Below are 27984 nucleotides of genomic sequence, written 5' to 3' on the forward strand. Positions count from 1 at the left end.
GCTCATTAGAAGTGCCCGAGAAAGCTTTACCCATCTGCCGAGCGGCCTGGCCATCTACATCCGTAGAAGTCCCTGCCAAGGTGAACTTCGCAGACAGGTCGAGAGCCAGCGCGTTGCTGTTGTGCTGCGCGAGTACGGTAGCCACTAGCCACGTGTGGCGACTTAACTTTTTCTTTTTTAAATTATTAATTTAAAATTATTCATTTTGAGAGAGTGAGCAGGGGAGAGGCAAAGAGACAGAGAATCCCAAGCAGGTTCCGAACTGTCACGAAGGAGCCTGGTGTGGGGCTCGAAGTCACAAACTGAGAGATCTTGACCTGAGCTGAAACCAAGAGTCGGGACACTTAACCGACTGAGCCCCCCAGTGCCCCTACTTACGTTTAAGTAGATAAAAACTCAGTTGGTTAGTTGCTTTAGCCACCCTGTGAGGACTTAATGCCACACATGGGTAGTGCGGGCACTGTGCGGGATGATGCCCAGGGGTCGCGGGTGCTGTACTGGAAAGTGCAGAGGTCAAATGTTCCCCTGGTGTCAAAGTTCTGTTGGACAGCCTTGCTTACGAGGGAGGGAACCGAGGCCCTCACTCTTCAGTTTTTGAGTGAGTTAGGAGACCACCTTTGGGGGCAAGCACTGTGAGGGGTGAAAAGAGAAGCCGGGCGGACCCCGGAGTGGGGGTTCGTTAGAACCCCTCCTTAGAACGTGAGAGGGCAGGCGGCTGAGCTGGTTGCTCACTCTTGATGACTGAAGCTTCGCCAGCAGGTGCTCCCACACGTCGCACACTGCGTGCGGGACCCTGAGCTGCCCGGGCAGCAGCGTGCGGGGCACGGGCACACTGTCGCTTGATCCTCAAGAACTTTATATGGTAAGTGTTATCCCCAGCTCATTGCTGGGAGAGCCAAGGCTTAGGGAGACTAATCAGCCTGCCAGCAGGCACATGCTGCCTGCGGGGGGGACACTGAGGTGCAGGGAGGGGGCGGGGGGGGGAAGCTGAGGTGCGTCGTGGAGAATTAGGTGCGGCTCTCTAGTTTCCATCTACCACCGAGCCCAGAATGTGTTCCTCTACAGAAACAAAGCAATCCTGGGTGCGCCTGGGTGGCTCAGTCGGTTGAGCGGTGGACTCTTGATCTCAGGTCTTGATCCCAGGGTTTTGAGTTCAAGCCCCACGTTGGGTTCTGTGCTGTGAGTAGAGCCTACTCAGAAAAACAAACTGGAGCAGTGAATGGCAATAGTTAGACCAGATTTTCTTTTCTCCACAAGACAAAGGAATTTTACAGAAATTAGCTTTGCCAAACATGGTCACTGTCTTTTTTTTTTTTCAGTTTATTGTCAAATTGGCTAATATACAGTGTGTAAAGTGTGCTCTTGGTTTTGGGGATAGATTTCCCTGGTTCCGTCACTTACAACACCCAGTGCTCACTCCAACAAGTGCCCTCCTCGATGCCCATCCCCCACTTTCCCCTCTCCCCCACCCTCCCAGAAACCCTCAGATTGTTTTCTGTATTTAAGAGTCTCTTATGTTTGCCTCCCTCCCTCTCTATAACTTTTTCCCCTTTCCCCTCCCCCATGTTCTGTTAAGTTTCTCAAGATCCACATGAGTGAAAACATATGATATCTGTCTCTGACTTATTCCACTCAGCATACCACCTTCCAGTTCCATCCATGTTGCTGCACATGGCATGATTTCATTCTTTCGCATTGCCAAAGGGCATTCCATTGTATATACAAACCACATCTTTATTCATCAGTTGATGGACATTTAGTCTCTTTCCACAATTTGGCTAATTATTGAAAGTGCTGCTGTGAACATTGGAGTACATGTGCCCATAAGTATCAACACTCCTGTGTCCCTTGGGTAAGTTCCTAGCAGTGCTATTGCTGGGTCCTAGGGAAGTTCTATTGTTAATTTTTTGAGGAATCTCCACACTGTTTTCCAGAGGGGCTGCACCAGTTTACATTCCCACCAACAGTTTAGGAGGGTTCCCACTTCTCCACATCCTCGCCAGCATCTTTTGTTTCCTGATTTGTTCATTTTAGCCACTCTGACCAGTGTGAGGTGGTATCTCAGTGTGGTTTTGATTAGTATTTCCCTGATGACGAGTGACGTTGAGCATTTTTTCATGTGTCTGTTGGCCATCTGGATGTCTTCTTTGGAAAAGTGTCTATTCATGTCTTCTGCCCATTTCTTCACTGGAGTATTTGTTTTTCAGGTGTTGGAGTCTGGTAAGTTCTTTATAGGTTTTGGATACTAACTCTTTATCCGTTAAGACCTGGCCGTTCTCTGTGGCAGCAATTACAGGCTGCATTCTGCCAAGCCCGAGGTGCTGTTAGGGGGGGGGCCTGGGAAAGGAAACGGCAGACCTCTGGGCTCCCCACTCAGTCACAGCACCATTTTACATGGTGGGGTTCCTTATAAAACTTCATTTGAGCCCATTCTATGATAGCAGAATGACTGAGATGGATCACATGGCTTTGAGAAGCCTCCCCTGATCAGACTTCAAACAAAGGTGAAAATACCGGTCCCCGCAGATGTCCCCTGGCACCTAGACTTGATGATGAGAAAGGAAACCACCACAAGTTTGCCGAGCCGACGTGCACCTTAAAAACCAGAAAACAAAGAAAAACCAACCAAAAACCACAAAGCCATAGTAGCCTAAATTCTTAATGCGTGATTTTTTTCAAGTCAGGACCAAAAAAGCTAACACTCATCATCACGACCATCTTCTGAAGGACATTTTAATGTAAGAATCCAAGTTTAAGCTTTATGAAAACAGCCCTTGTTTTGCTTATGTTGCTCCACGCTGGGGCAAACTTCTCACAAACTATGGTGGAGTGTCCATTGCGCCGGCCCTGTCTCCTCACCGGATGGCTGGAGGGCCCTGGGTGGTCAGCTGGCCAGAGCGTCCCAGCCTGAAGTGACGCAGGGGTACAATGGGGAAAGCATGGATTTGAGAGTTGGGGCGGGTTCAGGCCCGTCTCTGATCCTCACAGGCCATGGAGCGCTTGAAACGTGACAAGAACAACTAGAGAACGGAGTTTTGTTTTATTTAAAATTTATTAACTTGAGGGGCACCTGGGTGGCTCAGCTGGGCGTCCAACTCTTGATCTTGGCTTAGGTGATCTCTCAAGGTTTGTGGGTTCGAGCCACACGTCGGGCTCTGCACTGACCATACACAGAGCCTTCCTGGGATTCTCTCCCTCTCGCTATGCCCCTCGCTCCCGCTCCCTCTCCCTCTCAAATAAACATTTTTTTTAAAAAGTCTATTGGGGCACCTGGGTGGCTCAGTCGGTTGAGTGTCCAGCTTCAGCTCAGGTCATGATCTCATGGTTCGTGGGTTCGAGCCCCGCGTTGGGCTCTGTGCTGACAGTTCCGAGCCTGGAGCCTGTCTTTGGATTCGTCTCCCTCTCTCTCTGACCTTCCCCTGTTCATGCTGTCTCTCTCTCTCTCTCTCAAAAATAAAAATACATTAAAAAAATTTTTTTAAAAAGTCTACTAATTGGAATGTAAGTAGCCATGTGGCTCACGGCTACTGTACTGAACAAAACAGGTGTAGACACTGTACTTCTGTTAGTGGTGTTCACGGTCACGTTCACGCAGGGGCAGCTCTCTCTGCCAACCAGCATCCCTCTCCAAGCCAACTAAACCTTTTACATTTTCCACATTCTGTTGTAAGGTGTCTTTCCCCATTTGGACCTATGCAATCAGATCTCTCTTAAGTTTCATACTTAGTCATAATTAGCTTTTCAGCAATAGAAGCAATCTTGAATAGAAATTAAAAAAAAAAATCCTGTTGTTACCTTAGCATTAGCAGCAAGCGAGAAGACAATTATATACCCTAAGGCTAGAAGACTTTCCTTCCTTGAGCCCCAGCTTGCCACGGCTGTGGCATGATTATGATGAACAAGTCACCACAATCAGACATTCTCCCAGCTTCACCTAAACAGCCTCTGGCGGGGTGAGGAGGGGCGCTCACTGTCCGTCCCCTCATTCATCTAGTAGGAACAGGCTACCTTTTTTTAGACAAAGGCTCCAACAAGAAACAAGAGCTAGAGTCGGGGTTAGGTATGAGGCGAGTGCCAGCTAGGTCTTTATTATATTTAGAAAAAAAAAATAACTGAAAATAAAGGCAAGTCACTCAAAATGAATGAGAGGTTGTAAACAGCCTGGGATTCTTCAATGGCAGCATTTGGACGCCCCACCCAAGCCAGTTTTAACCCAACCGAGATGCTGGAAGGCAGAGCACACAGTTGTGCCCAAGAGGCCGAGGAGGGCGATGGAGCCGATGGCGCCCCAACTCCGCTTGCTGGGTTCTGCGACAGAAGAAAGAGAAGTGACTTGGGGACCCCGAAAGGAAAGCGCTTCCAATACCCACAAGCCACCCTACCTAAGGCCTCTGGGGGTGCACTCAGATCGTCTGGCCTCACGAGGCCAACCAACCTCTGGCCGAAAGCTGTTGGTATGTCAGATGCTGCACGCCAAGAAATATTTCTCTCTCTCAAAAATGAAAACGTTAAAAAAAAAAGTCCCACAACAGTATTGTTTGGACCTTAAAAAAATGATGGGATAGTAATGAGAGAAACTTTGCTCCAGGGCCTTTGGGAGTGCCCCCCCCACCCCCACCCCTTTCAGAAGCACAGCCAAAGGAATCCTCTGCCCCCTTCACTCTCGGCCACACAGTTTACAGCAGTGAATTAGGAGCAGGGGCTCCGGACTCAGGCTGCCTGGCTGTGAATCCTGGCTGACTAGTCGACACTGGTAGCTCTGAGCCTCAGTTTCCTCATCTATAAAATAGGAGAATATCATCTATCTCCTAGAATTGCTACCAGGTTCAAGAGCATACGCAAAGGTCTTAGAGCAGCAAACGACACAGAAAATGCTCAGTAAAGGGAAGTTTTGTTATCCTTAAAAGTTAATAAAAAGATGATACCAGACCTTTCACCTAAATCTCAAGTTCCTTCCCCTTTTCTTAAAGCCCCTGCTAAGAAGAAAACTAGAGTAGCCTGAGCTTGGAAATCGGTTTCCCTGGCAGACTTAGGTACTTACCTCCCGTGTAATAACCATAAGCATAAAGAACTCGCCCCACGATCCAGGCCAAGCCCAGGCCGGAAGCTACACGCTGAAATAAAAGGGCGGTGTTAGGATCGGCATTCACGAAACAGGCACATCTTCTCTCACATCTAGGGTTTTGATGACACGATGTTTTAACAAAACAAGCTAATGCTTCGCTGGATGTGGTAAAACACCAAAGTTCGCGTCACAGGTCTGTTACTTGTCTCCGGAACGTCAAAGATCTGTGATTCGTCTATTAACTGCTCACAGATGGGGGAGAGGAGTGGGGGCCTTCCAGGGGCCGGGGATGGAAGGACCCCCCCCACCCCCGCCCCGGGCTTGCCCTGGAGCACTCACATGCTGGAGCACGAGAGAGGGAGAGGCAGGCCTGGGGCTCGGAGGGTGAGCCAAGGAGACACGGGAGAAGCCCGCTCGTCTCCCTTGGGGCTGCGAACAGGAGGCGGCCTGCATCTGCATCTGTCTGTGAGGTTCCCCCCCCACCCAACCGGAGGGGGCTGGGAGGGGGCTGCGGCCGCACGGGGGTAAGGGCTCCCCTAGAAGAGGTGGACACGGAGCCCAGAATATGCGGTCTTGAACGGGGAGGTCCCTCTTCCCATCACGCTTGAGCGGGTAAAATCATGCAAGATGAACAGTCCTACCGGGGACCACCCTGGGGTGACCCATTAGGTGAGAAGGAGTCGGGAGGAAAAGGGAGGCTGCGTGGGAACGTGAAACCTCGCACGTCACGGTCTCCAAGTGCATCACTGAGGGTAAGGTCAGATTTGAGGACTTCCTGTTTGTTTAGTTGATTTGGGGTAAGGTTAACTGTCAGGTGCATGAAACAACTAAAAATACAAACCCCGGGCCCATGAGTCACTACGTGCAAGCTGGTCGCTGCCAGGCTGTGCCTGACTGTGAGGCTCAGAGTTACCATCGACCTAGGAGCAAATATTAGATGCTTGTCCTCCGAGCAGTTCTTGGGGGTGTTTTAATGAAGCACAGGGAATGGGGTCTATCTAGGGAAGAGGGACGGGACAGGGGATGGGGTGACACCAGGCTTGAGTCACCAACTAGTCTATTTAGACTGGCTCGTCCAGTCACGTGCAAGGATTGGGGCCCCTTAGAGGCACAAGGAAGTGTCTTCTCTAAGACATCAGCAGATGTGTCTCTGAAGAAAACATGAACTTCAAGGCCATGGACTACAGGTGTGCCAGTCTGGGAGCTTGTAACAAAAGCACAAGGCCCTTCAGGTACAGACCAGAGGCTCACGTAAGGCTGAGGACCAGAAACGTCAAGTGTCAGCACTCTGGTCAGAATTAAGGGGAAACTGGGGGCGCCTGGGGGGCTCAGTCAGTTGGGCGTCTGACTTCAACTCCGGTCATGATCTCATGGTTTGTGGGTTTGGGCCCTGCACTGGGCTCTGTGCTGACAGCTCAGAGCCTGGAGCCTGCTTCAGATTCTGTGTCTCCCTCTCTCTCTGACCCTCCCTTGCTCACGCTGCCTCTCTCTCTCTCTCAGAAATAAATAAAACATTGAATAAATAAATAAATAAGTAAACATTAAAAAAAAAAAAAAGAATTCAGGGGACTCTGGTCCCTGAAAGGGAAACACTCTCTATCCAGGGCAAGACCCAACTGGCACCTAATCGGGTATAGACACACCTGCTTTATTAGGGTAAGGTGCAAGGCAGTCCATTTCTCCAGCCCACAAGGCCCCGCCACCCTTCTCCCTGTTCGCCAGACAGACTCTGTGGGCTCCTGCCTCAGGACCTTGCTCTCGTTCTTTGTCTGGAAGGTATCTGACCACCTGCGGCACCTGCTCCCTCACCTTTCTAACGTTTTGCTTGGCTGTCACCTCCCCTGCTTAAATGTCACCTCTGTAATCAGCACGACCCTCACCTGACCACTCCGCTCACAGGTGTCTCCCATTCCAGGATCTTTCCATCTGCCCTGTGTTTTCCTCCATGGCACGCATTACCTATAATTCTAGCCTGACTACATGCCGTAGCCATTCGCTTTTTGTCTGTGACCCCAGCTAACAGTAAACCAGGGCCTTTGCCTGTTTTGTTCATTGTTGTAACTTCAGGGGATCAAATACTTGTAGGCCAGTAAAAACTGCAGACACGAACCATCCAGAATCAGACAGACCTGGGTTCAAATTCTGATTCTTCTACTCTTCATGTAGCCATTTGCCCTGTGACAGTTACACGGTCCTCAAGAGGTTTCCCCTCATCTGTAAAAAGTGGGGAAAATTCTACCTACTTTAAAGAGCTTTGTAAGGAGTAGTTAAATGCGATTCTTTTAAATAGAGGTTGAAGATGTTCGTTACGTGTTCCTTTCCTGTTTTCTGTAAATAGCTCAGTGAACTATCCAGACTCATGCAACCCCTCTGGAAACACTTACCGGGTGGTAAACACCTCCAACAGCTAGGAAAAATAAGAAGGGAGGATACACCTCCAACCTGGAATAGACAGAGAACATTTTTAGAAAGGGCCCCACTGACGTGTGTGGCTGTAAAATGAAGAGCCCCTTACATTCTTACTTGCCAAGTTAGAAACGTGACGGTGAGGATGGAGAAGCCGCACCACCAGGATCCACCCTCTCTTCTCTGCATGGGGGTAAGGGTAACTCAGAACACGCTGGGCCCAAGACCTTGGCTCTAACACGTCAATGTGGAAGGTCTTGGCGAATTCAAGTAGATTTCCTTCCCTAGCCCACATGTGCCCCTTCCCTAGGACTGGGAGATTCAAGCTCATCTCAACAGGACAGCTTACAAATGCTCTAGAAGAGCAATGTAACGCGAAAGATGTTTTTGAAAAGATTATCCAGAACCTCACTAAGCTAACAACTCTGAATATTTAATCTGTATACATACATATTTTTACGACTTTTTTTAATAGTTTTCTTTTTAATTTACTTATTTTGAGGGAGGGGCAGAGAGAGAGAATCTCAAGCAGGCTCCACACGGTCAGCATGGAGCCCAATGCAGGGCTTGAACTCACAAACCGTGAGATCATGACCTGAGCTGAGATCAAGAGTCAGATGCTGAACCGACTAAGCCACCCAGGCGCCCCTTTTTATGACACTTTCAGTGAGGAGCCCATGAGCAGTCTCACAGCTGCTACTCCGCACTCAGGGTAGTAAAGGCCGAGGCGCTGGGCAGAAAGCACGTATACCCGCAGACACCCCCAGAGCCCATCAGGGCCAACACTCACGTATTCTGGTGAGCGCGCTGAATGCAGTTGAAAAGGTGCCCGTTTTCAGGGTCCGTGCTGTACATGGTCGGATACTGTGAAAACAATGTGCGTGTGGATCAAATGGTCAAGAGTGGCATTCAGTGCTGAGTTACAATCAACCCTAAAGAAAACCTATCCTCCAGAAGCTTCTATTATACCCTTGACAGATGATCGCTTTCTGCTTAAATATCTGCAGAAGGGTCTCAACTCCCAGAAGCAGCTTCAATGTCTTTCTGTTAACATCCCGAACGAAGAATGTAGGTCTGTGCCGTAGGCGCACAAGGGATGGAGGCAGTGTGCCCCCACCTCAGTGCTCTTGACATTGTCCCAGCACTACTGTGTTTCCAATGCATCACAAAAACACCACAGGGAAATGGCTCCTTCCCAAGAGTGACCCAATGCCACGAGCTTTCAAGATTTTCCTTAATGGGGGAACAGAAAGTGTGTGAGAATTTTCACGGACGTGTCCAATAAAAAAAAAAAAGGAAAATCAATATGAAAACTTTAAAAGAAGCTCTAGTCGGAGAGTTTAATTATAAGCTGCTAAACAGAAATAGACGTTTAAATTTGCTCACCAGGGACAAGCTCAGTAATTATCCCTTTCAGATCATCTGGAACTAAAAGGGAGCATTTAATAATCCCTCTTATGTCTAATGTCTGAGCTCAGGCTAACCACAGCACCACATGCTCCTTCTCTATTTGGGAAGTAGAATATCACCCTAAGACATTACTTTTAAAGTGGCACACCGGGAAAGACCATTGCCATTTAGCCCTCCCTAGTTTATTTTATTATTTATTTATGTAAAAAAAAAAATCCAGGTATAATGGACATGCCTTATATTAGTTTCAGGTGTATAATATGATGATTTGATACATGTGTATGTGGTGAAATGATCACCATAGTAAGTCTAGTTAACATCCATCACCCCACAGCCTTGCAGATTTGTTTTTCCTTTGATGAGAACATTTAAGAGTTGCTTTCTTGAATAAATCATGCCATTTGCAGCAACATGGATGGAACTGGAAGGTATTATGCTGAGTGAAGTAAGTCAGAGAAGGACAGATATATATTTTCACTCATATGTGGATCTTAAGAAACTTAACAGGAGGCCATTGGGGAAGGGGAGGGGGAAATAGTTAGAAACAGAGAGGGAGGGAGGCAAACCACGGGGAGGCTCTTAAATACAGAGAACAAACTTGAGGGTGGATGAGGGAGAGGAGAAAAATGGGTGACTGGGAATTGAGGAGGGCACTTGTTGGAATGAACACTGGGTGTTGTATGGAAGCCAATTTGACAATAAATATATTCATAAAAAGAACAAAAAATCCCCCCAAATAATTTTAAAATAATTATAAAAAAAAGAGTTGCTTTCTTAGCAAGTTTCAAATATGCGATACAGAAAAATTAATTATAACCACCATGCTGTACATTTTAGCTTTTTTAAGGATTCCATATATAAGTGAGATCTTACAGCATTTATCTTTCTCTAATCTATTTCACTTAGCATAATGCTCTCAAGGTCCATCCATGGTACAAATGGCAAGATCTCACTCTTTTTTATGGCTGAGTAGTCCCCTGTATATATATATACCACATCTTCTTTATCCACACATCCGTTGATGGACACTCAGGTCACCTCCATATCGTGGCTATTGTAAATAATGCTGCAACAAACATGGGGGTATATATATATTTTCAAGTTAGTGTTTTCATTTTCTTTGGATAAATACCCAGAAGTGGAATAGCTGGATCCTATGGTAGTCCTATTTTTAATTTTTTTTGAGGACCCTCCATGCTGTTTTCCATAGTGGCTGCACCAATTTACATTCCCACCAACAGCACGTTCCCTTTTCTCCCTGTGTTCGCCAGCTTTGGGTATTTCTTGTCTTTTTGATCATAGCCATTCCAAGAGGTGTGAGGTAGTAGCTCATTGTGGTTTTGCTTTGCATCTCCCTGGTGATTAGTTATGATGTTGGGTACCTTTTCATGTACCTAGGGGCCATTTGTGTATTTTCTTTAGACAAATGTTCGTTCAGGTCCTCTGCCCGTTTTTAAATCATGTTCCTTGGTGTTTTGTTTTGTTTTGTTTTGCAATGAGTTGTATGAATTATATATTTTGGAAATTAACCCCTTATTGGATATATGGCATGCAGATATTTCCTCTCATTTAGTAGGCTGCCTTTTCACTTTGTTGGTGGCTTCCTTTGCTGTGCAGAAGCTTTTGTTTCGATGAAGTCCCCCTTGTTTAACCCTTTTGAGAAAACCACCCTCTTCCTGCACATGCTCCCGCCAAAAGCATCCTGCTCTTAGGTCAGCACACCTGGTCTTTCACCAGAAAAGACACAGTACAAACAAGATGGGAATTGTTCCCCTCGGGGCCCCCTAATTCCTACCTTCCTCCTCCCAGAAAGGGGCAGCATTTCCGACAGGTACAGTTCAACTGCCACTGCTGACCACTGGCGTCTCCCCTCTCCCCCCACAACTGAAAACAAGTTCTAGCCCCGGACAGGTGTCTGTTCCCACTCACCTCCACTTTGTACTTCTTTCGGGCCTTGGAAACGTTGATGGCTAGATGGCCTACCATGATAAAGCTGGCGGCACCGGTTAGAACCACAAAACCATACTCCTTGGAGAGGACCGCCATGTTGGCTCTGTGGAAGGAAGAAGACATTAGGATACCACCTTGCACAGTAGGCACCCATAGAAGGAGGCGTTGAGCGTGCGTGTCATCACCTTCAAAGGTATTCCTAGATCAAAAAGGTATGAAACATGATGTTTCTAAGAGGCCGATGGAGAGGTTACTGTATATTACACAACAGAATTTACAAGTTATTCAAGTCTGGGGCGCCTGGGGGGGCTCAGTCAATTAAACGTCCGACTCTTGGTTTCAGCTCAGGTCATGCTCTCACGGTTCCTGAGATCAAGTCCCGCCCCCACTCCACCCCAGGCTCTGTGCTGATGGCTGGGAGCCTTCTTGGGATTCTCATTCTCTCTCTCTCTCTCTCCCCCTCTCTGTCCCTCCACTCCCAAAATAAATAAACTTAAAAAAGTATACAGTCATATTACATGTTCTCTTCTGATGCACATTACATTTACCAGATGTAGTTATCCCCCTGCATTCAGTTTAAACGTCCATCCCTGATGACTGGCTCACTGCAATCTCTCCTGTGAGCCTCGGAGGGGCTACAGTGTTTCCAGTCACCCTAACATTAGAGTGAGTTATCCCTACTTCCAAAGAGTACCCAGAGGTTAAGCCATGTGGCCAAGGGCTAAAATAGAAAGCACCAGAGCTGGGATTCCAGTTTGCATTCCAGTCTCGTTCCCTTTTAATCCCACTTGCAAACTGAGAGGTGTCACAGCACCTTTCTCAGCGTGGGATTTGGGGGCGCCTGAGTGGCTCTGTTGGTTCAGAGTCCAACATTAGCTCAGGTCATGATCTCACGGTTCATGGGTTCGAGCTCCGCGTCGGGCTCGATGCTGACAGCTCAGAGCCTGCAGCCTGTTTCAGATTCTGTGACTCCCTCTCTCTCTGCCCCTCCCCTGCTTGCAAGCTCTCTGTCTCTGTCTCTCTCAAAAATAAACATTAAAAAAAAAAAGGTACGTTTTGCTTTGATCTGAAAAAGGACATTTGGGGCTGAAGTCCCTGAAAGTCCGCCCCCCACCTGCCATGATCCACAGTTCTTACCAGGTTCCCCCTACATTCTTCACGGAGCTGCACCAGATGGGCGCCCACCTCACTTCGCCCAATGGGGGACACACCACAAAAAGCCATCTCCATGACTCAGCACAGGAATGGCCTCCTGGCCACCATGTCCCCACCATCAGGTACGGCTACAGCAAGCAGTCTCTGGCTGCCCTCCAAACCTCCCTGTTCTCATTCCCTTCTAGAATTAGTTGCTTCCGAAATTCAGAGAGTCAGCTTGGGGAGGAAGCTTCTGTAGTAGTTATTAAAATAAAAATACAGGATGAATTCTGAACACCTCTTTGAAAATAAAAATAACCAAGCCTTCCAACCTATCTGACGTCCTTTGAGTTCAACACGTTTGGGCACCAAACAGGTCACTGAAAATGAAGTCACCTGCTTAAGGACAATGACGCAAGCGTGCTTGGCTTAGGTCACAGTCTGCAAGTCAAGAGGCCTAGACTGAGAAACCGCCTCCAGACCCTTGCCTGCGGGCAGGACGCCGGGCTCCGGGGCCACGTGGGGTCACCCTGTGTGTCTGCAGCAAAGTTCTATTCACTGTTCCCCATCACAAAAATCCCGTTGGCTCCACTTCGCAGAAAAGGAAAGGCTCAGGTGGACGAGAACAGAACGAAGACCAGAGCAGGTTTCAGAATTCTTCCCCAAATGCCCAGGCACAGGCAAACCATGAGAATTTCGTGACTTAGTCACTGGCCTTGGCTGTTGCAGTTTGTAAGGGCTTGGGCTAGAAGCCGCTGAGTGGCAGGACAGACAAGCTCCTCTAGAGTGCATGTTTCTGTTGCAGGCAATGAACACTCAGGCGACTGCTCAAAAATTCACCCTTAGAAATTAACATTTACTGCTGAGCTCCGCTTCCAAGGTATACATGCAGTCTGGGAGTTTGAACCTATCAGGCTTTCACACTCTAGTGAAAGTTACCTTCCCTCCTGCCTTGCTACACTGATTGCGGTACTAGGGAGAAGGAATCTGGGTGGGGGGCAAGCAGAGCCACGAACACAAAGTACCTTTGAAGGGCAGAGAACGGGCAGTAAAGGGGGACCCAGAGTCTAATGCTAGAGTGGACAGCTCGCAAAAGACAGCATCATCAGCTGTGGGACAGCGGGTGTGTCAGACGGGTGGGAAGGGCCTCCCCTCCCTGAGCCTCTCCCTGCAGGAGCCCTGGAGACACCTGCAAAGGTGCAAGAACAAAGCCCAGGAAGCCACCTGCAGGAAGGGCAAGCCCGTTCCCCCCCGCCATAGCCTAGCAGCTAGCACTTCCCCGCTGGCAGGATCAGGGCTGAACCAGAGACCGCAGCCCGTCACAGCAGCTGCTAGGCTCCCATGCGGGGCGACTGTGTGTGTCTGGCCGCCGCACGCCAAGCGCAGACGGTGCCTACTGCCACCTGCGGAACACGCGGAGCAAGCCGCAACCACAGGTGGCTTTCCGGAATGACGCCTCCAACCCACATAATGCTCGTCACCCGGCACGGGGCCCGGCATAACGCAGGCAGGCGCCTAAGCAATTCAAGCTTCCTTTTGTTCCCCTCACAAGTATCTACTGAAACCTCTGAAGCAGAGTCAGAACACAGAAAAAAAGCTCCGTCATCATTGCTGTTTGAAAACATAAATCCAGTCGGGGCCTGGAAAATGGGTCAGGCTTGTCCTTTAAGGAGAGAATCAGCTTAATTCACTCAGGGTTCCAAAAAAAACCCAACAGCCCTATCTTTTGCTGAATCCTATTCGGAGGAATCCAGGGCAAAGAGACGGATGTTCCCACCCCTTAAAGATTGGCCTCTGTGGGCTCGGGTGCAGGCGTGTGCACTGGGTAAGTGGAGGCAGCTGGTTCACAGTGGCCACACCCCAGGCAGCGGCAGCCACACCCAAGGCTGTCCCAGCCTGGACCCCGCAGATAGCTCCCAGGGCACTGGCTTCACGACCTCTCCGGCACGAACATTCGGCTGCACGTCACATTTTGTTGATTACATACTTGCTCTGTGTCACCAGCAACCCTCTTCTCGACACAAGAAGATACGGTTGTCTTGGGGGATGGGGGCTCTGCGCTAGACTTGGGTCTTTGACGTGGCACCAGACACACACATGCGGTCTAACAGCGCTCGGAACCCAACCATCAATGCAGGTATAAGTTCCTCTGCAACCCACTTAGCTGTATCATGGCATTTGTTAGTCGTCACCCTGCAGCTGAATACATTAGAAGCTATCATTTGTATCAACAGAAATTTATTTAGGTAGGTATTTAAAATTACCTAGTTTGCACTCTTACACGGCAGAGGGGGAGATCTAAAAGAGAGCTGTCTGGGGGTGCCTGGGTGGCTTAGTCGGTTAAGCATCTGACTGGCTCAGGTCATGATCTCATGGCTCATGGGTTCAAGCCCTGCATCGGGCTCTGTGCTGACAGCTCAGAGCCTGGGGCCTGCTTCAGATTCTGTGTCTCCCTCTCTCTCTGACCCTCCCCTCCTCATGCTGTCTCTTAGAAATAAATAAAACATTTAAAAAAACAAAAGAGAGCCGTCTGGAGAACAGCCCAACAACGTGTATGTTCTTGACATTGTTTATGCCTTTTGATTTATTAATTCCCCTGGGGATCTAGCTGGAGGTGGTAATCAGAAACTCAGACAGATTTGGTTCAAAGGCATTCACTTGAACACTATTTATAATAGTAGTGACAGAAATGGCCAAGCATAGACGACTAATTAATGTACCCATAATATAGAATATTGTAGAACCATTAAAAATGGTGCGCACAGATAGGGTACATGTACCCCAATGTTCATAGCAGCACTCTCAACAATAGCCAAAACATGGAAAGAGCCTAAGTGTCCATCAACTGATGAATGGATCAAGAAGATGTGGTTTATCTATACAATGAACTACTACATGGCAATGAGAAACAATGAAATCTGGCCATGTGTAGCAACGTGGATGGAACTTGAGGGTGTTATGCTGAGCGAAATAAGTCAGGCAGAGAAGGACAGATACCATATGTTTGCACGTATAGGAGGATTAGGAGGAACTTAACGGACGACCATGGGGGAGAAGAAGGGAAAAAATAGTGGGGGAGAGGGAGGGAGGCAAACCATGAGAGACTCTTGAATGCTGAGAACAAACTGAGGGCAGATAGGGTGGGGAGGAGGGGAAGGGGGTGATGGGCATGGAGGAGGGCACTTGTGGGGATGGGCACTGGGTGTTATATGGAAGCCAACTTGACAATAAACTATTTAAAAAATGGTGCATACACAAAGACATTGAAACAGGCTGAATGTACAGCATGTTACATTAAAAAAGAAAAACTCAGAAAGTGTATATAGGGGCGCCTGGATGGATCAGTCGGTTAAGCGTCTGACTTTGGCTCAGGTCATCATCTCAGGGTTTGTGAGTTTGAGCCCCGTGTCAGGCTCTGCGCTGGCAGTGCAGACAGAGCCTTCCTGGAACTCTCTTTCTCTGTCTCAGAATAAAGAAGTGAACTTAAAAAAATATTAATAATTTTAAAAAGTGTATGCAGTATGTAATCTTAGTTTTCAGCAACAGAAAAAAAGAAAATATGAAAACCATAAGCATGATTATTTCTAGATGCATAAATTACAGATTTTCCTTTGTACTTTTCTATCATTTGCAAAATGAGCAGATGCATACCAAAAAAATTATGAAATCAGAAAGTGGCCTGATGATAATTGGGAATTGAGAAATCAGAGGAACAGGCAATATATTAGGAATCCTGTCATATAGTCCTTACGTGGCTTCTATCCTGAACCCCGTCACTTACCTGCTCTGTGCCATGCACAGGGCTGCAGCTATGCAGGGAAACTGAACTCAGAACATGGTTCTCACCTTCCTAGCTGTGTGTCCTTGGGAACATCCCTCTACGGGTTTCAGCAGCCTGGGCCTCCTTCGTTAAAAGGAGACAGCAGGGGTGCCCACGTTCCCAGACGGGTATTTCCAGGCATGATGCCTGATGTGTGGTAAGGACTCAACAAATGTTCCACATCAGCTTATATCATGTATGTTAACGCTGTGTTTTGTCCTGATTCAGTTACAAAAGGGGATGTTTAATAAGTGATAATATACATTTAAGAGCTTATAATTAAGAACTGCTATTTTAAAACAGCAAACAAAACTTAGAACTATATATGGTCACTTCTTTTTCTGAGCTCTTAGACAGCTGTGTTAAAATATCTGAAAAGCAGGAGGTACTCAGGAGGACGCAGGTTTGCAGCGCTGACCGTGGAATCAGCGAACTGTAGTCATGGTAACCGTCGCTGCAGAGGGAGAGGTTCATCTCTGTGTGGGAGTGACCGTGCATTCACTTACTTAATTCAAGTTTACCACTCACTGGTCCCAGTGCTGGCGATGACGAGACGAACAAGCCAGACTTTGGTCCCTGCCCTCATGAGGCTCATGTTCTACTTGGGGAAAAGGCAAACAAATAGGACACGTACCCAGTTCCAGATTTCCTCCTTCCTAGCAGTGATCAGAAACTGGGTAGAAGGGGGTGTCGGGGTGGCTCAGTCAGTTAAATGTCCGACTTCGGCTCAGGTCATGATCTCATAGTTCGTGTGCTGACAGCTCGGAGCCTAGAGCCTGCTTTGGATTCTGTGTCTCCTTCTCTCTCTGACCTCCCCTGCTCATGCTTTCTCTTTCTCTCTCAAAAATAAACATTAAAAAATTTTGTTTAAAAACTGGGTACAAAAATAACCTTGAAAGTGAAAGTGACTTGTGTTGGGGAAAGGCAGAAATAGGACAGAAGCATTTCTGTCCTCTCTCCTGTATGAATAGTTTCAGGGGTGTAAGCTTTCAGTTAACTGTTTCCAGACAGTCTGGAGAGGAGTCAAAAGAGTTGTTGAAAGAATATTAACTTCCAGGCTGAAAAGAAACTGGATTTTATCTTTAATGAGATTTCTTGTCACTTATGTAAAAGCAGAGATCCTTTTGGAACTGTTTTTACTCCTAACAGACTGTTTTATGATGTGTCTGTTCCTACGGGGAAATCCACAGGAGTGGAGACAGGAAGACTTCCGGAGTCAGATGGATGTGTGTTTAGACGCTGCCTCTGCGAGCTTGGGAATGGGATCTCATTTCTCTACAAAACAGAGTACTAACTAGTTATTTCACAGGATGGTTTGAGGAATTAAATGACATGAACTAGATAAACATCTGGTATGAGCACTTAATAAACGTGGGTACAAATACGAAGGCATATTGTAAACACCGGTAAGTGTGCGTGTCTGCCCACATAAGTACTGCTTCCTAAATAGGGAGATACTGATCCTTCTAGAAATCAGTAAGGTCCTCTGACTTAGAAATTAGTTCTGAGTCTGAAATAGACTCAAATTTGGCAAAAGGCTGGTCTACACCGATTCCCAGTGTGGGCAGCATAATGTGTCTGGAAGGGAAGTTAGTTTCCTAGTGTGGACAGCATTATGGGTCTAAGAACACTTAATTCACTTAGTCACAACGTGGAAAGCGCTTACTATGTGCTGGCACCTCAGAGGGGTGGGGGACGTGGCAGTGGACAAGATGGGGTCCTTTAAGGAACCGACATTCTAGTGAGGACAGAGGACTGACCACAAACATGCCAAGGGATCAATAAATATTTGATACATAAACTTACACAATCTCGGACGTCGATTCTATCTGAGGTAAGACCAGGAAGACCTCCTTGCTGTGGCAACCTCTGCAGTGACACAAGAATGAGGAAGAAACACCAATACGACATTTCGGGGGAATGTTCAAATCAGACAGGGCAGCAAGTGGGCACCTGGGTGGCTCAGTCCGTTAAGTGTCTGATGCCGGCTCGGGTCAAGATCTCAAGGTTCGTGAGTTGGAGCCCCACATCCGGCTCGCTGCTGTCAGTGCAGAGCCCGCTTCGGATCCTCGGTCCCCCNAAAATAAATAAATGTATTTAAGAAAGATAAGAAAAAGCAAGTGCGAAGGTCCTAGGTGATGAAAAGCCTGGCACGCTCTCAGGGACAGAAAGATGGCCGGTTGGCCGGGCCCCAGGAGCTGGTGGGAGCGGTAGGGGACGGGGTTAGAGATGACACAGAGGGACCCTACAGACCAGCTAACCGTCTTCACCTGCGGATTCTCCCTCCAGGGGCTAAGCCAAGAGGCAGAGAGGAGGAAAGGTGTGAGGGAGACAATTATGTGTTAACAGAGGAAGCGTCCCCTCCCAAATGCTCTTGGCTTTGGTGAAGGGGATCCTTTGACAGCCAGGTTGTTGTTTTTTTTTTTTAAAGTTTATTTATTTATTTTGAGAGTGAAAGCGTGAGTAGGGAAGGGGCAGAGAGAGGAAGAGAGAGAACCCCAGCACAGAATTCTCATGCTGTCAGCACAGAGCCCGACAGGGGGCTCGATCTCACGAACCGTGACATCATGACCTGAGCCAAAATCAGGAGTCAGACACTCAGCTGACTGAGCCCCTCGGGCGCCCTGACCGCCAGGTTTGAGGGGGNCCTAAATTTGTTCCCACTGTCCGACCCTGCCGTCTTGGTCCCGTGCAAGTCCTCCGCCTGCCTCCGTGACGCCTGTACTCCTGACCGACCCGCATGGGCCGCAGGCTTGCCTTGGAATATTTGCACGTTTGTTCCACGCTGATCAGTACTTTGCATACTGATCAATGAAAATGGTACACATTTCCAAATATGCTCCCGGAGGGCACAGAATCTGTCCCCTCCTGACATTTTCTTTTAAATTTTTAATGTTTATTTTTGAGAGACAGAGCGAAGTGGGGGAGGGGCAGAGAGAGAGGGTAGACACAGAATCTAAAGCAGGCTCCAGGCTCTGAGCTGTCAGCACGGAGCCCGAAGCGGGGCTCGAACTCACGAACTGTGAGATCGTGCCCTGAGCAGAACTTGGGAAGCTTAACCGACTGAGCCACCCAGGTGCCCTGACATTTTCTGTAGTTACTTCCATGAAGCCAGAAACTCAACACAGTGCTGTCTTGTGTTCTAGGTCAGTGGTTCTCAAACTTTAGCAGCATCAAAGTCACCTGAAGTGTTTGTTAAAACACACCCCACCCCCTGGAGTCTCAGCTCCCATAGGGCTTAACGAGGCCTGGGAATCTGCATTTCCAACAAGTTTCTAGATCATCATGCTGGTCAGGGAACACATTTTATGAACCACTGTTCCAGGCAAAAATACAGTTTTCGGGAGGTGTTGATTTTACCTAATTAAAAACCACTGGTAGAGTTCTGCCCTGGAGATCCACATTCTACAATATCCTCGGGGGCTTCTGAGAAACCCTGTTCTCCATAGCGGCCTCAAGAACCCGATGGGCTGATGAGGCCAGAGGAGGGTCACAATCACAGGCAAAGGACATGCCCGTCAGAAGCTTGCTTTCTTCTTTCAGCTTGAACAGAGGGCTCACCCCGAGCCAACACAGGTAGGTAAGACAGCTCACTGTCTTCTGAGACTTTATCTTGTGAGCCTAACCTGGGACAGCTGGAAGATTCCCCGAGCCCTCTTTCATGGCCACAAGCACTTGCCAGACCAGATTTTCCCACCACCCAAACGAGTCGGAGTTGAAAACTTCATCTTTCGAGAGTGGTGGTCATCACCGTCCAGGGCGACCTCTGGAGGTGATTGCTTCCAGTGCGATGGGTCAAGTATACCTCAAAGTCTAAACAGTCTGCAACATGACTGAATGAAAGCCCTATTTAAGGATCCAGTGGGACCTCCACCTAACTCACGGAATTTTTCACTCTGTATGGCAGAAATAGCAAAATGGGAAATAATAGCATCACTACTTCCTGAACATCTGCTTCAAGACCTACTGCTTCTCTTCTGTCGGGCGCATAATAGAGTTAATGTAAGTTAACAATCCCCATAATGATCCTACGTGATAGTTACTGTTATCATCCCCATTTTACAGATGAGGAGACGGAGGCAGAGAGGAGTTCAGCAACTCGTCTGAGGTCCCATAGCCAGCGAGTATGGAGCTGAGGTCTGAACACAAGCAGACGGACACAGAGGTCTGACTCCTGGCCACCACACCACTCTGCTGGGTTTGCTCCTTACCAAGGAGTTAGATTACTTTTCCCCCCGCACAGGGAGCCACAAGAGAAACAGCTCTGCAGAAGCTGCTCAGGGGCAGGACCCGAGCTGCACCCTGGGCTCATACTGAGGGAGCAGAGCGGGGAACAGCACAGGGCACGAGAGCCCAGGAGAAGGGAGAGCTGCGTCCATGACCTTTGTCGTACTTAACATCCAGGGGCCTGTCAGCTGCGAAGACAGTTTCACTACTTTCTTCCCACTGTGAAAGCCTTTTGATTTCTTTTGCTTGCTTGATCGCCCTAATTAGAACTAAAACGGTGTTTTTGTTTCTTTTTTTAAAGTTTATTTACTTTAAGAGAGAGAGAGCAAGCTGGGGAGGGGCAGAGAGAGGGAGAGAAAGAGAGAATCCCAAGTAGGCTCCATACTGCCAGCGTGGGGCTTGAACTCACAAACCGTGAGATCATGATCTGAGCTGGAATCCAGAGTCAGACACTTAACGGACTGGGCCACCCAGGCACCCGGAGCAAATACAGTGTTAAATAGAAGTGACATCTTTATCTTTAAAAAAAATTTTTTAAATGTTTATTTTTGAGAGACAGAGAGAGACAGAGCATGAGCAGGGGAGGGGCAGAGAGAGAGAGAGAGAGAGAGAGGAGAGAGAGAGGAGAGAGAGGGAGGGAGACACAGAATCCGAAGCAGGCTCCAGGCTCTGAGCTGTCGGCACAGAGCCTGACACGGGGCTCAAACCCACAAACTGCGAGATCATGACCTGAGCTGAAGTCGGATGCTTAACCAACTGAGCCACCCAGGTGGCCCATGACATCTTTATTTTGATCCCCATCTTAGAGGGGGAAGCATTCCAGTCCTTCATCATTAAATATGATCTTAGCTGTCAGTTTTCCATAGATGCCCTTTTTGAGAATAATTTAGAAACCTAATTATTTCTAGAATATATTAAACTTTTTAAAAATGTTTACTTATTTTTGAGAGAGAGAGAGGGAGTGTGTGAGCAGGGGAGGAACACAGAGAGACAGAGACACAGAATCTGACGCGGACTCCAGGCTCTGAACTGTCAACACAGAGCCCAATGTGGGGCTCGAACTCATGAGCTGCAAGATCATGACTTGAGCCGAAGTCAGGTGCTTAGCCGACTGAGCCACCCAGGTGCCTCGAGAATATACTTTTTGAAACAGCAACACTTGTATTTGTAACATTTTTAATCTATCAGAGTATTTAACAGCTGAACATGATCTTTTGAGGACATAGCAAGGTGAGGAAAGGAAACTAGGAAGAGTATTTTGGAGCAGGTGGGGGAGGGGATGGGGGGGGGCAGGAAAGCCCAGGGGGAGATTAGAGAGCGAGGGAGTCCAGTGCCCTGGTAACCGCTGGGGCCACGGGATGTGGGGGGACAGAGCAGCACTGGGGCGACAGTGTTCAGCGCAGCCAGTGGGCGGACACCCAGCGGACTTGAAGAAAGCCTCAGGCACCACTGCAAAGGCTCCCTGGGGAAGGATCAAGCTTGGGCTTAAAGGAGAAGATGTGTTCCAGTCCAGTGCGTGGGTTCGCAAGTTCGCAACACAGATTTTCATTAGGACACCTGCCTGAGGTAGTCCCTGGAGGACAGATTCTCTGGAAGCAAAACGACCGCGGTGCTTCTACGTTTCGGGACCTTTCGTCCAATTCCTGCTGCTGCCAGGCTTCCGGCCTTATCTCACGGGGCTGGGGCTCCTCCCGTTACAAGGATTACCCAGCGCGTTTCCTAAACCACATTCATCAGAGTACTCCCGGGGTAGAGCTCTCTTTCACTGTTTACTCAAGTCCCTCTTGGCTGCCAATAGAAACTCCCCAGGGCACGATCGACATTGTATAAATGGAGCAAAAGGCAGGCTTTACAGACTTGGGAACTTGCCTCAAATGATTGGTTCTGAGCCCTGAAGTTACATTAACTTATCTTTGTTTACATTTTTTTGGTTTTTAATTTCAGAGAGAGATTCCAAGTGGGGGCGAGGGGCATAGGGAGAGGGAAAAGGAGAGAGGGAGAATGAATCTCAGGCAGGCTCTGTGCTGGGCGTGGAGCCTGTTGCGGGGCTCGATCCCACAACCCTGGGATCATGACCTGAGCTGAAATCAAGAGTCGGACGCTCAACCGACTGAGTGACCTAGGCGCACCTCAACTTATTTTTTTTTTTTACTTAATGAAATTAACTAGATTAAAATAAAATTTTTAAGTATTTATGAGAGAGAGAGAGAGAGAGTGAGCGAGCGAGCAGGGCAGAGTGAGGATCCCAAGCAGGCTCCATGCTATCAGCCCAGAGCCCAACGTAGGGCTTGATCTGACGAACCATGAGATCGTGACCTGAGCTGGGGTCAAGAGCTGGACATTTATCCAACTGAGCCACCCACGTGCCCCTGACTGGATTTTTTAAGGGGAGAACGGATTTCACCTTTCAGCTCTCTTTTTGCCCTCAAACAAGCAGATAAAAGCCAGCCGGGACAACGGGGACCCCTGTTTCCATTCACAAGACTGTTCTCCTCAAATTGTACTGTAATTTCTCAGCAATGTCCTTTTTTATACACCCAGGAATGGGAAGAAGCTAAAGCACTCCCAGACTGACTTGGAGCCGTCCCCCAGCGTTTCACTAAAATTCTCATTCGGCTCCCTGTGCTATTAATCTACTCGTCCTCATGTACGGCCCCTTATTTTATGTGGCAAAAGCCACCAGTTTCACGAGACTAACCCCAAGGACAGTAACTTTAAGGGCTGGTCTGACTGTCCCAAATGGACTTCTATGAGTCCCCAACACTGGAAGGTGGTTCGGAAATCTCTGAGGCTGTGCTGGGGGTCTGCTTAGCCTGCTTAAAGCACCCCAGGGTAGCTGCCCAGCCTCACTCCTGCCTCTAGATGTTTCTAGAAATGAACAGTCCTCAAAATCATCTCCGGCAGGGCAGCCAACCCTCTTGAGCCTGCAAAAAGCTCAACAGAGAAATTTAAGAACCTGGAGGGAAACAACCAAAAGGCATTCGCTTGTTTCCATGGTGGGAAAGACAAGTCACAGGATTTCTGTTCATCTATTCTACATTTTCAAAGTGCCAGTTCTGGCCGTTTCTACATTAAACAGGGATGATTAAACAGGTCTGTGTGAGTGTCTAAGTGTCACATGACAGCTAGGTTTTTTTCTTTTTTTTAAGAGCATGGACGTTTAAGAGAAGGAATAATAAGCCAAGTGAGGAAAAATACTGCCCACAACTGCATTGCACATTTGGTGGATATTTCTCCAAGGCTAAGCATGAAGGTAGCTGGACGGGTATACTGTTACGCGTGCAGCACGTGGTCACTGACCCGGTGAGGGGCACAGCAGAGGCAGTCAGCACAGTAGCTCCCCAGTACCTCACCTTCTTCCATTCCTCATCCGTGTTCTGGCAGAACATCTGGAAAGTGGAAGCTAGCTATTAGTGAGCAGGGGACAAGATCTGATAAGATCTGTGCCTTTAAGAGATCTATGTGTTATGATCCAAATGTATTCAGCTTTAGAGGTAAACAGCCACTGCTTGGCCATACAAAATACTCAAGTTTCCCATGTTGTTTTAATTCTGACATTTTGGCGAACTGTCAGTACTGAAAAAAATTAATGCCTAACTGCACCTGCCGGGAGCAAATAAAGCCCGGTCAGGCTAAGTGAGCTGATTACCCGCTGCCTTCTCTGGGGTCTGACTGCTGTATGAAACGACACTAAAGACGCATGCCTGAATGGAACTGGATCTTCCCTGGAAAAAAAACCCCTGTTAATTCCGCTCCTCAGGAATCGAAGACGAGTAGATTGTAACAAGACAGGACAAATCCTAGGGAGCCCTGCTGGTGTGATGACAAACTTCCTCAGATTCTGGACGCAGAAAGCTCTATGGGGCGAGAATTCCTCGGAGTGTCGGCTCCTCACCCAGAAGCCCTGGGTCACACTGGACCATCGGGAGCAGAGCCCCCCGGGGAGATGTCATCCCAGCGACAGGCTGCGGGACATTTCCCAGGGTCTGAAGGCACCAACCTCAGAGGACAGGGGGAAGAATGGGGGAGAAGCCATGGGATGGAGAAGAAAATAAAAATCTCGTAGCAATTCACTGTGGGGCTAATCTGAAAAAGTCAATGTAGGACAAACCATTTTACCTAAATGGGATGCTTGCCTTAAGCCCACACCTCCCACCTTCTTCAGTATTGCTTTGGAAGGATTCCTCCCCTGAATTATCCCCCACAGCACACCGGACAATACATGAGGTGCACAGGGCTACAATGGCGATCGAGACTCAGAGATCTCGATCAGGTGCTGACCTTCCAGAAGACACAGTGAAATGGATGGAGACAACATAGGACCGTGAAACAGAAGGGTAACAGATTGAGAGAAAGGTGCTGAGGACATAAACAGTGATGTACGAGAGAGAACACAGAGAGAGAAAACCAAGTACAAAGGAGACAGGAAGGAGATTTACTCATGTAAGGAAGAGAAAGGAGACCAGTGTGTCTCAAGGGTATAGACTAGAAGGGTACATCTAGTGACGGAGGCTAGAGAAAGAATAGTAGGATAAATCAGTTGTTATTAATAATAGCTATTATTGGGGCACCTGGGTGGCTCAGGTGGTTAGGCGTCTGACTTTGGCTCAGGTCATGATCTCACGGTTCGTGGGTTCGAGCCCCGCATCGGGCTCTGTGCTGACAGCTCAGAGCCTGGAGGCTGTTTCAGATTCTGTATCTCCCTCTCTCTCTGACCCTCCCCTTCTCATGCTGTCTCTCTCTCTCAGAAATAAATAAAACGTTAAAAAATTTTTTTCAAAAAAAATAATATCTATTATTAGCCTGTGTTATTTACTATATGCCGGACCCTGTTCTAAGTAGCTCACCGATATTAACTGCTCACAGTATCCCTGTGATATATCATTACTTCTATTCTGCAGATGAGGAAGCTGAGCCTCAGAGAGGTTAAGTAATCTTGCCCAAGGTCACACAGCCATCACCGAGGAAGCCTGGACTCACACACAGCCAAACAGTCTGGCTCCAGAGTTTATGCTCTCAACCCTTGCCTAGACTGCCTCTTAATGAGATTGGAGAGCAAGTGTGACCACACCTGATCTCTTTTGGAATTTTTCTATCTCCCCACACTCTCTCCGGAGCATAAAATATATTAATAGGAATAGAGAGCTAATAATTAACTCCAAGTCTTTGTCTGATTAAAGCCTGAGAGCGTTCTAATTGGAAAGAAAAAAACTTGGAATAGATCCAAAGAGTAACTTATTTTTAAATTTCTTTTAATGAATGCGGGCACTGGCAGATGCCAAGAGGAGAGATCACAGGAAGGAAAAACTTCCTCCATGTTCAGGTGTTCAGGTTTGCAAAGGAGCAAAGCACCAGAAATGCGCATTTTTCATATCGCGATTTCTACATACCCCAGGCCTTAACTGGCATTAATTACCTAGGAACTGAATGGAGGTCATGGGGAAACTAAGCCCTGACTTCCACAAGAGGAAAACAAAAATCTTGAATGAGTCACAGGGACACCACTTGGATTTTCCATCACAGAAAATGTGGGCAGACTGTCCTTAATTCCTAGCAGCTGCTGGGTCCCTGCCTTGAAACGGGGGTCTAACTCTTTGTACCTGACAGGACTTAGAATGACGCTGAGCCAAAATCATTCATGTTGCTTCAGCTGGAGAAGTAAAATACCACTTACTGAAACAAGAGTGAGCTAAGGCACCAACGTATTAGATCCCAGGTTCCAGTTAATGAACAGTTCAACTCTGCAAAGAGCTCAGAGGGTAAACGGGGCCTTAAAATATCAAATGCAGAAATCCCTATAAGGTATTTGCAAATGTTATTTGGAAGGTGATGTAGTTTCCTGGGGTCCTCATTGCCGTTTTTCTCCTCACCAAGACAGATAGGTAGGTAGACGCTGCAAGAGAGAGTGAGGGAAACAGGAATTCTCTCTTCCATAGTAGTATCCTAGCCTTAGTGTTGAACTCTTCTCTTTCAGGAAGACGGTATACTTACTCATAAGGAGTATTAATGAATTCAGCCACGTATCGGTAGCAGTGTGGAGATTCTTTTAAACGCTGCATAAAAACACTAAATGGTTCGTGGTCGACTGTGGTTCACAACGGTATTCTGAATATAGATTCACAATATTTAAATATAAATATAGGGAACAATATGTTTAAAAGCAGCTACCTATGCAGTAGGCACTAACTGCTTTTTGATAGCTCGATCATCCAGTTCATTCCAGATTGTTCCAGGGGCTTTTCAGCAGGTCTCTGGATAATGGCTAAAGCTCTCCAGGTTAGGAAATTCTGATTCATGGCTGTGTCTCTTTAGGACTCCAGGCCAGCAGGAGGAACTATATTAGGAAGAAGACTGCCATTCTCTAGTTTTGTTCCTTAATCTAAAGCAGCCCCCTGGGGACACTTTCTACAGCTGGCCACAGTATCTCTCTAGCGGATCTGTTTTATATATAGTAACACCAGTTCAGGGGGGAAAAATTGCTTGACAAAGTTCTATTTCTGTAACATTGTGTCACTTTGGAAGCTTAACAGAACGCCTTCCAGGGGTGAAAGTACTTCTGTGGATTTCAGATGTTAGTTTTGGTTAACTTGGTTAAATTTAACTGCTGTAAGAATCAACAATCTTGAACCCCTGACTAGGATACTGTGTCCTTAATTACTGAATTCATTAAACTAAAACAGCCCTTGGAACTCTGACCAATAACCTTGGGCGAAGCTGAAGGCTCCCGGTGATCTGCAGATTTCCCAGGAGAAGCCCTCGATGCAGCTCCCACGCACAGAGGAAATCTCAAATCTGCGGCAATTCCGCACGACCACGCCTAGGTCCACTGCACCCGCCAAGGGCCGTAGGTCTGCACAGCGGTGAGCGTCCTTCCCTTTAGGACTCCTTTTCTCCAGGCGAGGGATTAAAGCCCCAACTCCTTTCCTACTCCCCTCGTCTCAGCTTTTCCTTTATCCCCTGTTATTTCCTTTTCCTTTATCCACACCCACTTGTTCCCTAAGCTGCAAAGTAGCTTGTAAACTCCTGGCCGAAAAAAAGAGTACTAGCAGAAGCCGCAACTTCTGACTCACTAGCGAATTCTCCAGCCCCTTTCACCGCCCTGTCGCTGCCCCACCGCAGCGGCTCTGGGGCTCCCTGCCCCAGATACACAGATAAGGCGGAAAAGACTGAAATCCAAAGCGAAACAGTCCGTGAAGAGTCCTCCTCCCCTGCGGAGTCTCCTGCTCTCAGGCAGCGGTGGGAAATGACCCACTTAAGGGTTCTAATACAAATGGACAAACGTTTCTATGAATCAGGACGAAAACAAAGTCAGGTCCCTGGGAGGCTGTCCCTGAGGGTTCCTAGCAACACATCCGCAGCGGGCGCAGGGCTCCCGGGGCACTTGTTACCGATCGGGCCTGCACTGCCCACTGCCCCTGCAGTGTCCTGCTCGCCCATCCTCTGCACCAGAGGGGCACTTGGCAAGGTCACGTGGGCTCTGGGAGGGAGAAACAAGGAGCGCCGGGTCTGCACAACCCCGGGGGAGGAGGAGAGGAAAGGAAGGAGCTGAACGGCTGACCTTGAGAATCTCCCTGACTTACAGACAGCGAGGTGGGCCCCATTTCGACGCTCCAAATCCACTCCAACAGGGGGAGGATGGCAGGGCAGGTGGGGGGCAAGGGGGTGGAAAGGTAGACAGAGGGGTACAGACCAGAAGGAGGGAAGGGAGGGCGTCCCTAGTCAGCTCAGGATGGCAGAGGTATAGGCAGCGCCCAACGCAAGAGATGAAGTGTCCCGAGGGCCGGCGCTCCTCGCCGCGCGTAGGTGTCGGTACTCACCTGGTTCACCTTCGCTCGGCTGGTGCAGACCCGGCGCAGACCCGCAGCTTTGCAGCTGAGTGGAGGTGCCGCGCCCTTGGCCGCAGGCAGGGCGGGGCGGGGCCGGCAGCAGGCCCCCCCCCCGCCCGGAGGCAGCGCGAGGCCACGCCCCCAGA

At 48.2% G+C, this 27984-nt stretch overlaps 1 protein-coding gene across 2 annotated transcripts; it reads right to left on the reverse strand.

The window, feature by feature from the left end:
• Positions 1-4056: 4056 nt before the first annotated feature.
• Positions 4057-27938, reverse strand: MGST3 (microsomal glutathione S-transferase 3). 2 transcript variants are annotated; one of them, XM_077760038.1, is made up of 7 exons: positions 27830-27938; positions 17592-17654; positions 10811-10934; positions 8262-8335; positions 7450-7507; positions 5042-5114; positions 4057-4308 (listed from the first exon to the last, which is right to left on the reverse strand). In XM_077760038.1, exons 3-7 carry the CDS (start codon positions 10925-10927, stop codon positions 4172-4174), a joined length of 459 nt encoding a protein of 152 aa, XP_077616164.1. In that variant the 5' UTR covers positions 10928-10934; positions 17592-17654; positions 27830-27938; the 3' UTR covers positions 4057-4171. The 2 variants fall into 2 exon arrangements, with proteins under 2 accessions (XP_077616164.1, XP_077616163.1); XM_077760037.1 differs by lacking the exon at positions 17592-17654.
• Positions 27939-27984: the final 46 nt, after the last annotated feature.

This window comes from Crocuta crocuta, unplaced genomic scaffold, assembly GCF_008692635.1.
Source record: "Crocuta crocuta isolate KB4526 unplaced genomic scaffold, BGI_CrCroc_1.0 scaffold133, whole genome shotgun sequence".
In the NCBI taxonomy this organism is placed as follows: Eukaryota; Metazoa; Chordata; class Mammalia; order Carnivora; family Hyaenidae; genus Crocuta; species Crocuta crocuta.